Here is a 12,572-nt window from a genome sequence, read left to right on the forward strand (position 1 = left end):
GCTCAGAAATGATGTAATGATCACCAATCCAATCTTTGATGCCAGTGTTTTGTTGTCTAGCAAAATTGAGACAGTCACCACTTTCTGAGAATGTTCCCAAACTAATAAAGCTGTCAAGTGAAAACCTGATAACATAAGAACTTGTTAATGTCGAGATTTACAAGCGATCTATTGACTGATCTAGTATCTGTCTTTGTGTTTATATGATGTAGAGCAGTGGTGTGATCTGTCACTTGGAAGTATACATTTCTGTTATTGCAAATGAGCTTTGGTTCAAGCTTTGGTAGATGAACCCATGGATTAATTTGTACTGCCTCGCTCATTTACCATCGTGTTGAATAGTAACCACCAAAAATGTTTAAGCTTTCACTGTATCATTGTATGACATGTATATATTTTCTGTAGTTCAGTTTCCTCTAATGTGGACAAATGCTTGTGATAGGTCATGAATTAACAGATGAGGTTTATGGTTCAACCAGGCCCCCAACCCTTGCTGACTTTGTAGCTTTAGTTTAGTCGCAATGATGATTGTATTAATATCTTAGTTATTTTCTTATCCTAATTACAGGTAGAGTCCAGCCAAGCCGTCACCCTGGATGCAGATGATATGATTGCGGCCTGTTTCACCCAGGATTTTGTTCCCTTTGGAAGGGAGTACAGTCGGCGGCATCCTGGGACATTCCAACTGCAGGTCCAAAATACTGTCAGTGCCGAGCATGGTGTGCCACTCCTCAAGTCATTCCGGGACATCTCCATACAGGAACATAACAAGGTAAAATGGCTGACGATATGGTTGTTCACAGTTTATTTGGAATCAAAACTCTATACTAATAATATTCCGAAAGGTCATTTTTTTTCTTTTGAAACATTGAAAAAGAGGTTTGGATCAACTTGCATTGACATTCCAGGGCTCTCACACCCCATTTTGGGACTGTGGCCCGGGGCCCTTAGAATTGGGAAAATAGCAGCGTTTTCCTTAGAATTGGGAGATCTTGGGGTCTAAATTGGGAAAAAAAGATACTATTTTGCATTGGGTATTCGGCCCCAAATCTGGCAGATCAAGAGCCCTGCATTCTCCCATAACCATATTATAGTATGTTAAAAGTTGATTTTGTTTAGGCTCTTTTCTTCATGCAGTTTTCCTCCTCAATAGCATAGAGTTATAGGAAAAAACAACTTTGGTTTACTTGTATACCAAACAATATATACATTTGGAATCTCCATGATAAAATTTAAACCTATCATATTAACTTTGGAAAACAAAAATTAAATTGCATGAAGTACAATGTATATCATTATCATTAACATCGTGACAAATCTTTACTTTCTTTTATAGCAAAGTAATTACATCACAGAATAGTGCAATATAATAGAAGAACACAGGAAAATACCTGTATTGGATCATACAATACATATGAGAAATATTTTCAGGTGAAATTGTCATTTTTCTAAATTGTGGTGTGTATATTTTTCACAGAAGGAACAGTGGCTATTCCATCAGATTCCACATGAGGTAAACCAGGACTTGTGTGATGAAGAGTTGTATTTCAGTGGCAACACTGTCGTCTGGAGCAAGGGTGGACAAAATGGTACACGTTCCATCGTTAAAACTTTCACTGTGGACACTCCAGTGGTTCAGGTAAAACCTGGTTCATTTAATGATAAATTTTGATCTTTTGACTGGAAATGAAAAATAGTACAGATAGTATATACATTCATTTCACAGTGGGAAATATTATGAAACTTCTTTACTGTAGCGACACATTTCATTTTCATACATAGATAGGGCAGAACATGGGATGTCTGATGGAATTGTTATTGAATCTGGTGTTGAATGTTGTGAATTTCAACTCAAGATAAAATTTCAAGTAAAAAAGCACAGGATATTGGTATTTTGTCATTTATCTAATGTATCATTGCCACATTACAGTATCAATTATGATATATTTTGATAAATATCTATTGTACAATGTTGTTGTTATAAATTTCATCATTTAATCAAAATATAAGCATTTGTATAGAAAATGGATCCAGTCAAAGAATCATCTCATCAAGAGCTGCTACAACAAAATGTATATATAATGTTTTTATATAATGACAATGTTTTAAAAACACAAGTCCCCCCTCCCCCCCTTCCCCATCACCATTATTTATAAGGTCACACATGTAGAGAATTCAATTCAATTACAAAGTTGGATATATTTCAGAGCAGGTCCTTCAATATTGACATTTCATATGAATAACAGTAACTCTTTTTATAAGGCCCTGTGGAGCAACTTCATCCTGCCTGCCTCAGGGATTCCAGAAGATATTGCCGGTTTTAGTCCACAAGGTGAGAATCTTCATATCATTTCATTGGTTTTTGATTTATGATCTTTTTCCATGGGGATTTTTAGCAAACATCACAAGAGATATTCATATTTACTTGTTAATGTAATACATAAGAGAAGTTTGATATATTGAAATGGAACCTTTTTTCAATAATTGGTAATTTTTGTATTTGATGATGCTTAATTGTTGTAAATCTGTAAATATCTGTGTATTGTGCACACTCATGCATAAAACAATTTCGCCACCTAGTTGAGATATTTGAAAATTTGATATACATAACTTCGGAAACCATGTATCCCTGACACCTGAATATCCTTTGGGCGGAATATCTCTGTATGATGTCAAGTTTCACAAATCTTCAAATTGATTGATTCTGTGCTTTCTTCAAAGCAGGTGAATTGCAGAGTGGTGTTTGTGTGGTGGAATCTGGGTCAATCAGTTTTTTCATAGAGAAAGGTGGAGAGTACAATATTGCGCTTCCTTTTCAGGTTTGTGTCTCCTCATAAGAAACACATTTTGATTCTCAGGAAGATGTTATTTTCTTTCAACATATATGTACTTACTATTTAGCATTTAAAAATTTCTTGATGTATGAAGTGATTTTTGAATTAATAAAACAAACACTATAACATTGCTTGGAATTTGGAATTAGAAATTTTGGAAACATTCTAGGAATTTTAGAAAAATATGAAGTTCTGGAAAAGTTTGTTCAATTGTAAATGGTGTAATAAAACATAATATGCCATGTAATGTAACAAAATCATTGTTCTGTTGGAAAATGATATGTACACCTGCGTGTTGATATTTTGTTAAGGTGGCAAGTACTTGGATGATAGAAAATGGACTTCTGTTTGAAAGGACTGTATCGCCTACTGAAATAGCTACAGGGAAAAGGTAAATAGCTTTTCCAGCGAATCTTTACCTCTCAATGGTGATTATTATTTTGCTGAGTCTTTTCTTCCATTGTTATTCTAGTGTTTTAAAAGTCATTACCGTATTTACAGAAATTCGCCTAGTCAGACGACAGTGTTCAGTATGTTACACCCATTAGACGAGGTAGCTCCAGTCATAACTAAAACATCAAGTAAGTTCTGTCTATTGTAACACATAATCTAGACATGTCATCATGGTTAAGATGATATTTTAGTAACAATTGAAAAAAATTCACAGAATCTAAAAATTAATTCTGGGATTAAATTTATTCAAGAAATGCATTAATTTTTATTGATGTATTGTGAAAAACGGATATGTCCTACTTAAATATCAGGTGAATATGTTTTGCATATTTGATCTCATTCGTATTATAGGTAAAGCTCTCACTATTTGTTTTAGGTCCAGGTAGTTGTCCAAAGATCTCTTACCTGACAGACAATACTCAGCATATCATCTTTACTAGTGTGGAACCCTCACTCGTATTTACCTATGACACAATGGTTGGTGTGCACTCAGCTTGGCGTGTGCGCAAGGCCAGGCTAGATGTAAGTATTTAATGACATATACTGTTTACATACACCTAGGCACAATCATAATAACATGGCTATTACAGAAGATTAGCCCAAAGTTGGTTTCATCAGTAAAAATTTCTACATAATCCTGGCGTACAGTGATCTTACTCCAGGGTACAAGGATCTTACCCCAAGGTACAATGATCTTACTCCAAGGTACAGTGATCTTTCTCCAAGGTACAATGATCTTACACCAAGGTACAGTGATCTACAGTGATCTTACTCCAGGGTACAAGGATCTTACCCCAAGGTACAATGATCTTACTCCAAGGTACAGTAATCTTTCTCCAAGGTACAATGATCTTACACCAAGGTACAGTGATCTTACTCCAAGGTACAAGGATCTTACTCCAAGGTAAAATGATCTTACCACAACCTGAGGTACAGTGATCTTACACCAAGGTACAGTGATCTTACTCCAAGGTACAGTGATCTTACTCCAAGGTACAATGATCTTACCCCAAGGTGCAATGATCTTACCCCAAGGTACATTGATCTTACTACAAGGTACAGTGATCTTACTCCAAGGTACACTGATCTTACTCCAAGGTACAATGATCTTACACCAAGGTACAGTGATCTTACCCCAAGGTACAATGATCTTACTCCAAGGTACAGTGATCTTACACCAAGGTACAAGTGATCTTACCCCAAGGTACAGTGATCTTACCCCAAGGTACAGTGATCTTGCTCCAAGGTACAATGATCTTACTCCAAGGTACAATGAGTGATCTTATCCTACCCTGAGACACAGTGATCTTACCCAAAGGTACAGTGGTCTTACCACAACCTGAGGTACAGTGACCTTCCTCAACCCAGAAAAAAAAGTGATCTTACCCTGAAGTTCATTGATGTTATGGGTCTGTAAGTGAAGAGAAACAGGTAAATAAATACAAAACAAGGGAGGCAGCTTGAATTTATGGAAATCATCTGTTAACCCTTATCCCGCCAACAACATATATAAATAAATGTGATCTCTCTTATACACCTTCACATTGCCAATTGCATATATATATATCAACTAGTTACCACCGCCACTGCCATCAGCATACATATATGATTTGCACAGTTACCCACAGTTAGACTGAAATTGTAACTTGGCTATCCCTTCTCTTAAATTGAGAATGAATCAGCTTAAAAATTTCAGAATTATTCTGATACTACGACCTAGTTACTTTTTAGCCCACCATCATCAGGTGATGGGATACTCAAATCTGTGGTCCATTCATCCGTTCGTCTGTCTGTAAACAGTTTTTGTTTTCACTATTTCTTGATAAGAATACTGCATAGATCTTTCTAAAATTTCGTGTATAGGTTCCTCTTGGTCCCTAGTTGTGCCTGTTTGATTTTGGGACTGATCTGAAAAAACAAAATGGCTGACATGAGGCCATCTTGGATTTCGCTAAGTAAAGTTTGTTATGCCTATTTCCTAAGAAGTACTGAATGGAACTCTCTCAAATTTCATGTTGAGGTTTTCCTTTATCTCTAGTTGTGCCCATTTGAGTTTGGGTCTGATCAGAGAAACAAAATGACTGACATGGGGCCATCTTGGATTTAACAGGTAAAGATTATTATCGCTATTTCTGCAATGGAATGTTCAAATTTCTTACCATTAAGAGTGATAACAGAGAAGAGAAAAGAAGGGAAAAAACCAAACTTTCAAAGAGCAAATAAAGATCATTCTGTGATCTCTTGTTTGAATAATAATGAGTTTGACCTGCCTTGAGAACTTTAGAACTTCACATGTTCTCATCAGAAACGCCAGCAAGGTAGGTGGATGCTGTTGCCAATGAGAGTGAAAGTGATGCAAATCTGGAAATAAATAAGTGATTTAATAGTTCTGTTGAAAGTGAAAACTTGTTTGAGAGATGGGGCTTAAAGTATTTATTAGATCATACAGAAGTTGTAAGAGGGTTTCTGAAGGTAGGATTGTCTAATAATGTGATGGTTTGGTGACATACTTCTTGAAATGTTGTCTGTAATGGCCCCATTTACTATGTCTTTCGGAGATTACTTGCAATGTTCCCAGACAGGGTTCCACTACAGATTTCGTGAATTTGTTATTTGAAGTTTTTTTTGTGTAACACAGTAGTTAGAAAGATAAGGCAAAGGCTGTTATCATTATGTAAACAAAGTTATAGCAGAGTGAAAACCTAAACAAGTTGCGTCAAACTTGATGTCACAAACTTCGAAGTAATTATGCATGTTATCTTCATTGTTATTGCCATGGAATTGACATATAGAGTTCAGCTGCTTAATAAATGAGGTCATCAAACCACCCCTTGTTTACAAAATATTCACTTTCTGATAGATTTCATAATGTTTATTTTAATATCATTTCATACCTACTTGTACCTTCATTATATCACCTGTAGTTGCTCTGTCATTTAAGTACACACAGTAAAGAAGAAATCTTCCTGAATGAAATGATACCTAATTTCAGTTGTTACTGTCGGTAAATATGAATTGTAAAGTTTGTTTGGGATGATGTACCCATATTTGATTAAACTCCCATACCACTGTGGCAGCGGGCTGTATACATACATTTACACATTAAATACACAGCAGCAGGGCACTGTGCTGTGTATTGATAAATGAACATACAGCAGGATAAGGGTTAATATTTTAATAATGGTACTTGAAATACAATGTCCTTTGACTACTGTAGGAGTGTAATACTGTGTGTGGCCTAATGGAGAACAGCTTCTACCACCCTGCTGCCATGGCTACACCCATGGGGATGAATCAGTCTAGCTCAAGCCACTCACGATTCATTGGAAGTCTGTCAGCCCAATCTCCGAGTATCTCACCCATGAGGAGCTTCTCTGGACGAGTCAGCTCCCCCGGTATCATTCCTGGACGTTCACAGAGCCTCAGCCCAGCTGTTGGCAGTATGGCTGCTGTTAGGTATACCTGCTTCTTAGTATGTTCTTATCCAGTCTAATGTCAGAAGTATTTTTATGGGCATGCAATACTATCTTTGCCCATGCTTTTGTAGTATTGCAATCAAAACATTTACCATCAATTTCTGGTGATAATTTGGCTGTCAAAGTTAATGGTCAAAAATCTTATCTTGTTCACTTTGAACAAAAAACCTAGTTTACAAGATAACTCACGAAGCTCTCAACACATTGGGTTCACTTACATAACATTACACCATTAAGTTCTATTCTTGATTAACTTTTGTTGCTCAATGATCATGATTTGAGGTCAAAGTTCTAACTTGAAATATGAACTCTTTGTTCATATTCACACCCTAGTATAACACAATCAGTGTCTTCTGAGTGATCATCTGTAAATGTTTAAGGGTCAGAGATCATCCTTTACTACTTTTGAAATATAAGATATATGATGAACCTCTCATAGATTGTGACCTAAAAAAGTGACAAGGGAGTGTTAAGTTTATCTATTTGAGCCCCTTCTCACTGTTATATAGTTATCAAATTTAAATCGATTATGGACCAGGAAGTACAGCTGAGTCCTGTAAATTAATTAGCATATACATCTGATTGAGTAGAGGGTGTTGCATATAGATTTTTTACTTTTGATTTTTGGCCCAGTCTATATTCTAAAGTTCTGGATTAAGGAATCTATGTCATATATTTCTAGTTCCAAAACATTGACCCATTGAATATATAGGATTTTGATTTTTTTTATATTTGTTTTGATTTTCAAATATAATCAGTTTTATATAGATACCTCTGACATCACTTCATACCAACATATTACATATTTCCTTAACCTAAGAGTTGATTTCTTGTTGTAGCCGATCCCAGTCCCCAGCAATGGGGCTCAATTCTATGCATCGCTTGTTGTCACCCTCACCCAGTGTGGCCCGTAGCCCTGGAAACTACTTTCGGACCCCACCAGTGGGTTCTCACAATGTTTCGCTCATCAATGAGAGTTACACAGATTGGGTAGAGCCCCTCAAGCCTGAGGTGTGCTTTGAGCACCTGTGGACAGAGCCAGCACCCGCTATCAGGTAAATATTAAGTTATGCTTAGAAAACCTGTAGACAGAGCCCAGGTTAGGTGAAAATTCAGGTAAATGGTTAGGTGGACTTTGAGCACCTGTGGACAGAGACAGCACCTGCTATCAGATAAATGTTTTGCTATGCTAAGAAAACCTCTAGACAGAGCCCACTTTAGGTGAAAATTCAGGTAAATGTTTAAGTATGCTTTGAACACATGTGAACAGAGCCTACATCTACCATCAGGTAAATATTCAGATATGATTTGAACACTGTAGACAGTTCATATGTGGTGTCAGGTATAAATTTAGTAAAATATTTAAGTGTGCTTTGATGCACATGTAGACAGAGCCCCCAGCTGCCATCATGTAACTGTCAGGTGTGCATTAAGCACCTGTAGACACCTTAGGTACACATGTTTTAAGTAGTCAGAACCTACATCTAAAATCAGGTTGATATAGATTGTCTACCTTTTAATAACAGATTGATGCTATTTATTTCACTATATCTATTCAGACAAATTTAATTATGATGGATGTGTGTGGCATAGACATTGAAAAAAGCAATGTTTTATTAATATTATAGAGATGGATCATTGGGGAAGTCGTCCAAAGCATTCCTGACTCGTGATCTGTGTGGACAGCAATACCTGTGTTATGTGATATCTTATAGACAACAGCTACGGTAGGTATTTGTTAAAGTATTATCCCAATTGGATGTTCTTGTGGAATACCATACTGAATTTTTAGACCTTGTGTTGATTTGCACTTAATAATTAGTCTGGACATTTTTCTGTGCATGAACAATTTCCAATAGACTATTCTCATGGAAACCATATCTTCATGGTGAATGCAAAGTTGAATCAACTAAATAATTGTTAAAAATTTCCAGATGTGTGAAATTTGAAGAGAGTAATGACCTAAGTCAGCTGATTTTTGGAACAGTGGCAGTTATACCAGCCAAAGATGCCGTCCCAATTGAGGTAAGAGTTAGTTACAAGGTAAAGTGTATACAGATATAAAGTTGTCTGAGGTTTGGAAAAGTTGTAGTCATACCTGTCAAAAATACCATCCCTATGGTGGTAAAAAGTAGTCAGTTGCAGGTTATACTGAAATGGGTTACAATAAAACTTACATCAATATAGTATTACAGTAAAATAACCATGAAGATGAGAACTTTACTACGTCTATTGTATTTTCACCTTTTAAAATTTTTTTTGCCAGTGATATCTAGTTAAGTGCTGATTGTAGTCTATATATCTTCCTTCATCTACACACTACACAGAAGACTCTTTAAGAATTACCTTTTATACTTGACAAAAACTATATAAATGTGAGGAATTGTTCCACTTGGTCATGTCCAAACTATGTCAAAGCTGGGGACCTGTTGATATGTAGGTATGTTTGTGTTGAGATAAAGCTATGTAAAATGTTTTTGTTACAGAGCCTTGATCTACTTGTACTACTGGACCCTACTGGTGGTTTGTGGGTGTACAGTGGAACTACAAAGGTCAGTCAATTGTAATCTTAGTAGTACTGTATGTTACCTGTGATAAGCAAAGTTCCTTTATCTCATCTCACCTCAAGGTTTGACATACGTGACTGATGAATGATATAAAAATAATCTATTTTCAGAATTGAATGTGATTTGAATCACAGAATGATGTAAGAACATTAGATTGAAAATGTTACTTTTGTTGTAAATTTTAAACAAGTTTTCACATTACAGATCAAATGTCATCGGCAATAATGATAGGTCAGTTTGTATTTTTATTATACGGTGAATATTTCGTTGATAAGATTGTCCTTTCAGTGTAAAAGATAAAAGTATAAGGCTTGTCCTAACTTTCTATTGACATAGATTAATCGTCTTCATGTACCAACTCTGCCTCTGGGATCAGGCTCGCTGAGTATGCTGCGGACGACCACACCCATTAACAGTCCCAGTAGAGGTGGCTACTTCACTTCATCTCGACCTCCGAGTGCCATGGAGGCTGGTTTTGATGAGGAGGTAAATGCACTTTTCTATCTTCATATTTTTCATATTAGCAATTCTTTTTCTTGTTCTAGACCAATAGAAATTACATTTATTACAATCCTATCTTTGTATTCTATGATATCTTATTAATTCTGTTGATTGCTTTTGTAGACTTAATGGATAACACTTTTATTTAAGAGTAGGAAATTCACTACTTTCTATCGTAAGACAAGATTTCTTTTGTCATAGATGACACTTTCACTGCTTATCTGTTGACTTGACATGAAGAACTGTCCTCAGTTCTGCGTTCCAGATGGCATTGTTATCCCCATACCACCAAAGCTTTAGGACATGTATCACAGTTTCTCAGTTCTACTTTCTGTTTACATATAGATGACACAGGTGTCCTCTGTGCCAACATAGTTGAGGGACATGTATTATAATCCTCAGTTCTACTTTCTGTTTACATATAGATGACACAGATGTCACCTGTCCCAACAGAGTTAGAGGACTCCTCACAGTTTGATGAGTTTCCTGTGCAGAGTAGTTTTATACAGGGCATCAAAGACAATGTTGGTGCACGCTTCACAATTGTGAGTTGTTTTGAATATATAAAATTACATGATTTAGAGTACTTACTCCAGAATTATTTTTTTATGAAAACATGATAATACATTGAAAAAGAAAGAGAACAAACATTTGTAGGATAAGTATATCCTACAACTGCTTGCTTTTTCACTTTATTTTTTATTAAATTAATATCATTGCACATTCTAGACTTATAAGATGAAACTTTGGAAAGCATTTTGCATATTTCTATCAATACGGAAATTTAAAATTAGTAAACAAGTATTTATCATGGGACCTGTTGTTGGGTTATTTTTTTTTAATTTACATGGTTTACCTGACTTTATCGTATTTAGTTATTATTTTTTTCATCCTATAGGAACTGATGAACAATCACCTGTGTAGGACCACCATGCCTGCTATCACATCTTCACCAGGAAGTAAGTTGTCATCTTGGTCCAATACTGTTAAATTTAATTATTTATATATCAAAACATTAGTGATACCTCTACAGGATAACATTACCCACTATCACATCGTTTAGTGAAGAACTTTATATACTACATAATCATTTTTGATTTTTGTGTTTCTCTTGTCACAGTTGAGATGTGTCTACAGGCCTTGAAACACATGCTGCCAAAAGACCTGGCCATTTCCATATTGGGGAAATGGTACACAATGAGAAATACTCCTGGAGGACTCGGCAACCAATCAGAATGGAGCTTATTTTCTAAGTGTTTACTGAGCATGATGGGATATGATACCACTCGTCTTGCTCTCACTAATCAGGTATGCTGAAAATTATCAAATAAATAACAACATAAAATTTGTGAATATTCATTGTTGATTAGCACATTGATGTAGATGCCTGGTTCAAAGATTTCTAATCTTTTGCGTGTATATAATTAATACAATACCTTAAATTCTGACATCTAAAAATTTGAAATTATCTCATTAGTGAATAAGGGCCTCATTTCCAATTGCATTTGTTTCATGATATTGCCAAATTCCTTGGATTCATAATTTACTACTGAACATTTCTTCAACCAAAGTGATCAATTTTCTTCCGAAAATGAGGTAAAATGCCATTCTCAAATGAGTGGAGAAAAGCCCAGACTTTTGTGCAAAACAATTTCATGTTTTCCCTTGTCCTAAAGAACAGTTAGACGAAATGAAATAAGTTTAGTTACAGTCCGTCTTCAATATGTTATTAATTTACTAGTTTTGAGAATGTATCAGACTTCACTGATGCCGAAGTAATGCTATATTTGCTCAGGATTGAGTTTGTCTCAGAAAAACACATAGAACCTGTTTGGAAAAAGAAACCTCAATATGTTGAATTATGCTGTGTTATTAAGGAATGTTTGAGCCCTGCAATTTAGATAAAATGAATTGTATTGAAGTATTATTTGGTAGAATGCAAATTCAAGTGCTGTAGGCTGTACACTTTACTAGGCCTCAACATCTATTGTAGCATGAGTTGGACACATCTATGTCTCCTGTTGTGGCAGTTAAGCGACCAAAACAGTCCGATCAAGGCTCAGATGATGTAAGCTAGACTGTTGAGTCAAATTTTACCTCATTGCCCATGAATTATTGAACCATTTTTTAGTGTGTCAAGAATAGTATATTTATTTATTTTGGAAATAATTGTTTTCTACTTTGCATTAAAAAAGTCTTGAATAGCAAATCTATGAATTTACTGTTGTCATGAAAACATAGTGAGATAATTTGTCTAAAATTTGTATATCAATTACATTCATTTAAATCAAAATTTCATTACGTTACATTTTTCATTAACTTTGTCGTATAAAACACATTGTTGATCTAGATTTCTTTTATGTTTTTGAACTGTTAATAAATCTACCTGACTGTCATGTTTTTGACCTACCTTTTTTGAAATCTGATTTTTTGACAGGACTGGGAAGGTCTGTTGTCCTCAACCCACCACCAGTATACCATCCAGTGTATGGAGCCTGTCTTGGGCCTCACCCACTGTACAGCCATACCCGATGCGTCCTCCTACTCAAAGCCCTGTGCCATAAATACTAATGCTACTCTGTTTCCTCACATTCCAGCAGTGATGATGGGACTACATCTTGTCTACGAGGTCTCTATTATAACCTGTGCTATGGCTCCATTACTTTTGCACAGTTACATTTCTGCGCATGAATAATTATTTTCAAGTTATACATGTCATGACTCAGTGATGAAATTCATGT

General features: G+C 35.6%; 1 protein-coding gene across 3 annotated transcripts in view; it reads left to right on the forward strand.

Moving 5' to 3' along the window:
* LOC132551133 (anaphase-promoting complex subunit 1-like) overlaps positions 1-12,572 on the forward strand; it is a 34,100-nt gene that overhangs the window by 535 nt on the left and 20,993 nt on the right. Inside the window, exons 2-19 of one of the 3 annotated variants that reach the window (XM_060215247.1) lie at positions 569-772; positions 1,478-1,639; positions 2,263-2,332; positions 2,722-2,819; positions 3,146-3,225; positions 3,336-3,415; positions 3,664-3,809; positions 6,505-6,743; positions 7,603-7,818; positions 8,392-8,490; positions 8,698-8,788; positions 9,250-9,315; positions 9,667-9,816; positions 10,257-10,376; positions 10,730-10,790; positions 10,952-11,139; positions 11,825-11,899; positions 12,269-12,460. In XM_060215247.1, the coding sequence (XP_060071230.1) occupies positions 608-772; positions 1,478-1,639; positions 2,263-2,332; positions 2,722-2,819; positions 3,146-3,225; positions 3,336-3,415; positions 3,664-3,809; positions 6,505-6,743; positions 7,603-7,818; positions 8,392-8,490; positions 8,698-8,788; positions 9,250-9,315; positions 9,667-9,816; positions 10,257-10,376; positions 10,730-10,790; positions 10,952-11,139; positions 11,825-11,899; positions 12,269-12,460 (2,298 nt within the window). In that variant the 5' untranslated portion in view covers positions 569-607. The remainder of the gene's footprint in view (positions 1-568; positions 773-1,477; positions 1,640-2,262; positions 2,333-2,721; positions 2,820-3,145; positions 3,226-3,335; positions 3,416-3,663; positions 3,810-6,504; positions 6,744-7,602; positions 7,819-8,391; positions 8,491-8,697; positions 8,789-9,249; positions 9,316-9,666; positions 9,817-10,256; positions 10,377-10,729; positions 10,791-10,951; positions 11,140-11,824; positions 11,900-12,268; positions 12,461-12,572) is intronic. The other 2 variants (XM_060215255.1, XM_060215262.1) reach the window with 2 other exon arrangements.

The sequence above is a fragment of the Ylistrum balloti genome, unplaced genomic scaffold, assembly GCF_031769215.1.
Source record: "Ylistrum balloti isolate Yb309-2 unplaced genomic scaffold, AGI_CSIRO_Ybal_v1 Utg369626, whole genome shotgun sequence".
Lineage (NCBI taxonomy): Eukaryota > Metazoa > Mollusca > Bivalvia > Pectinida > Pectinidae > Ylistrum > Ylistrum balloti.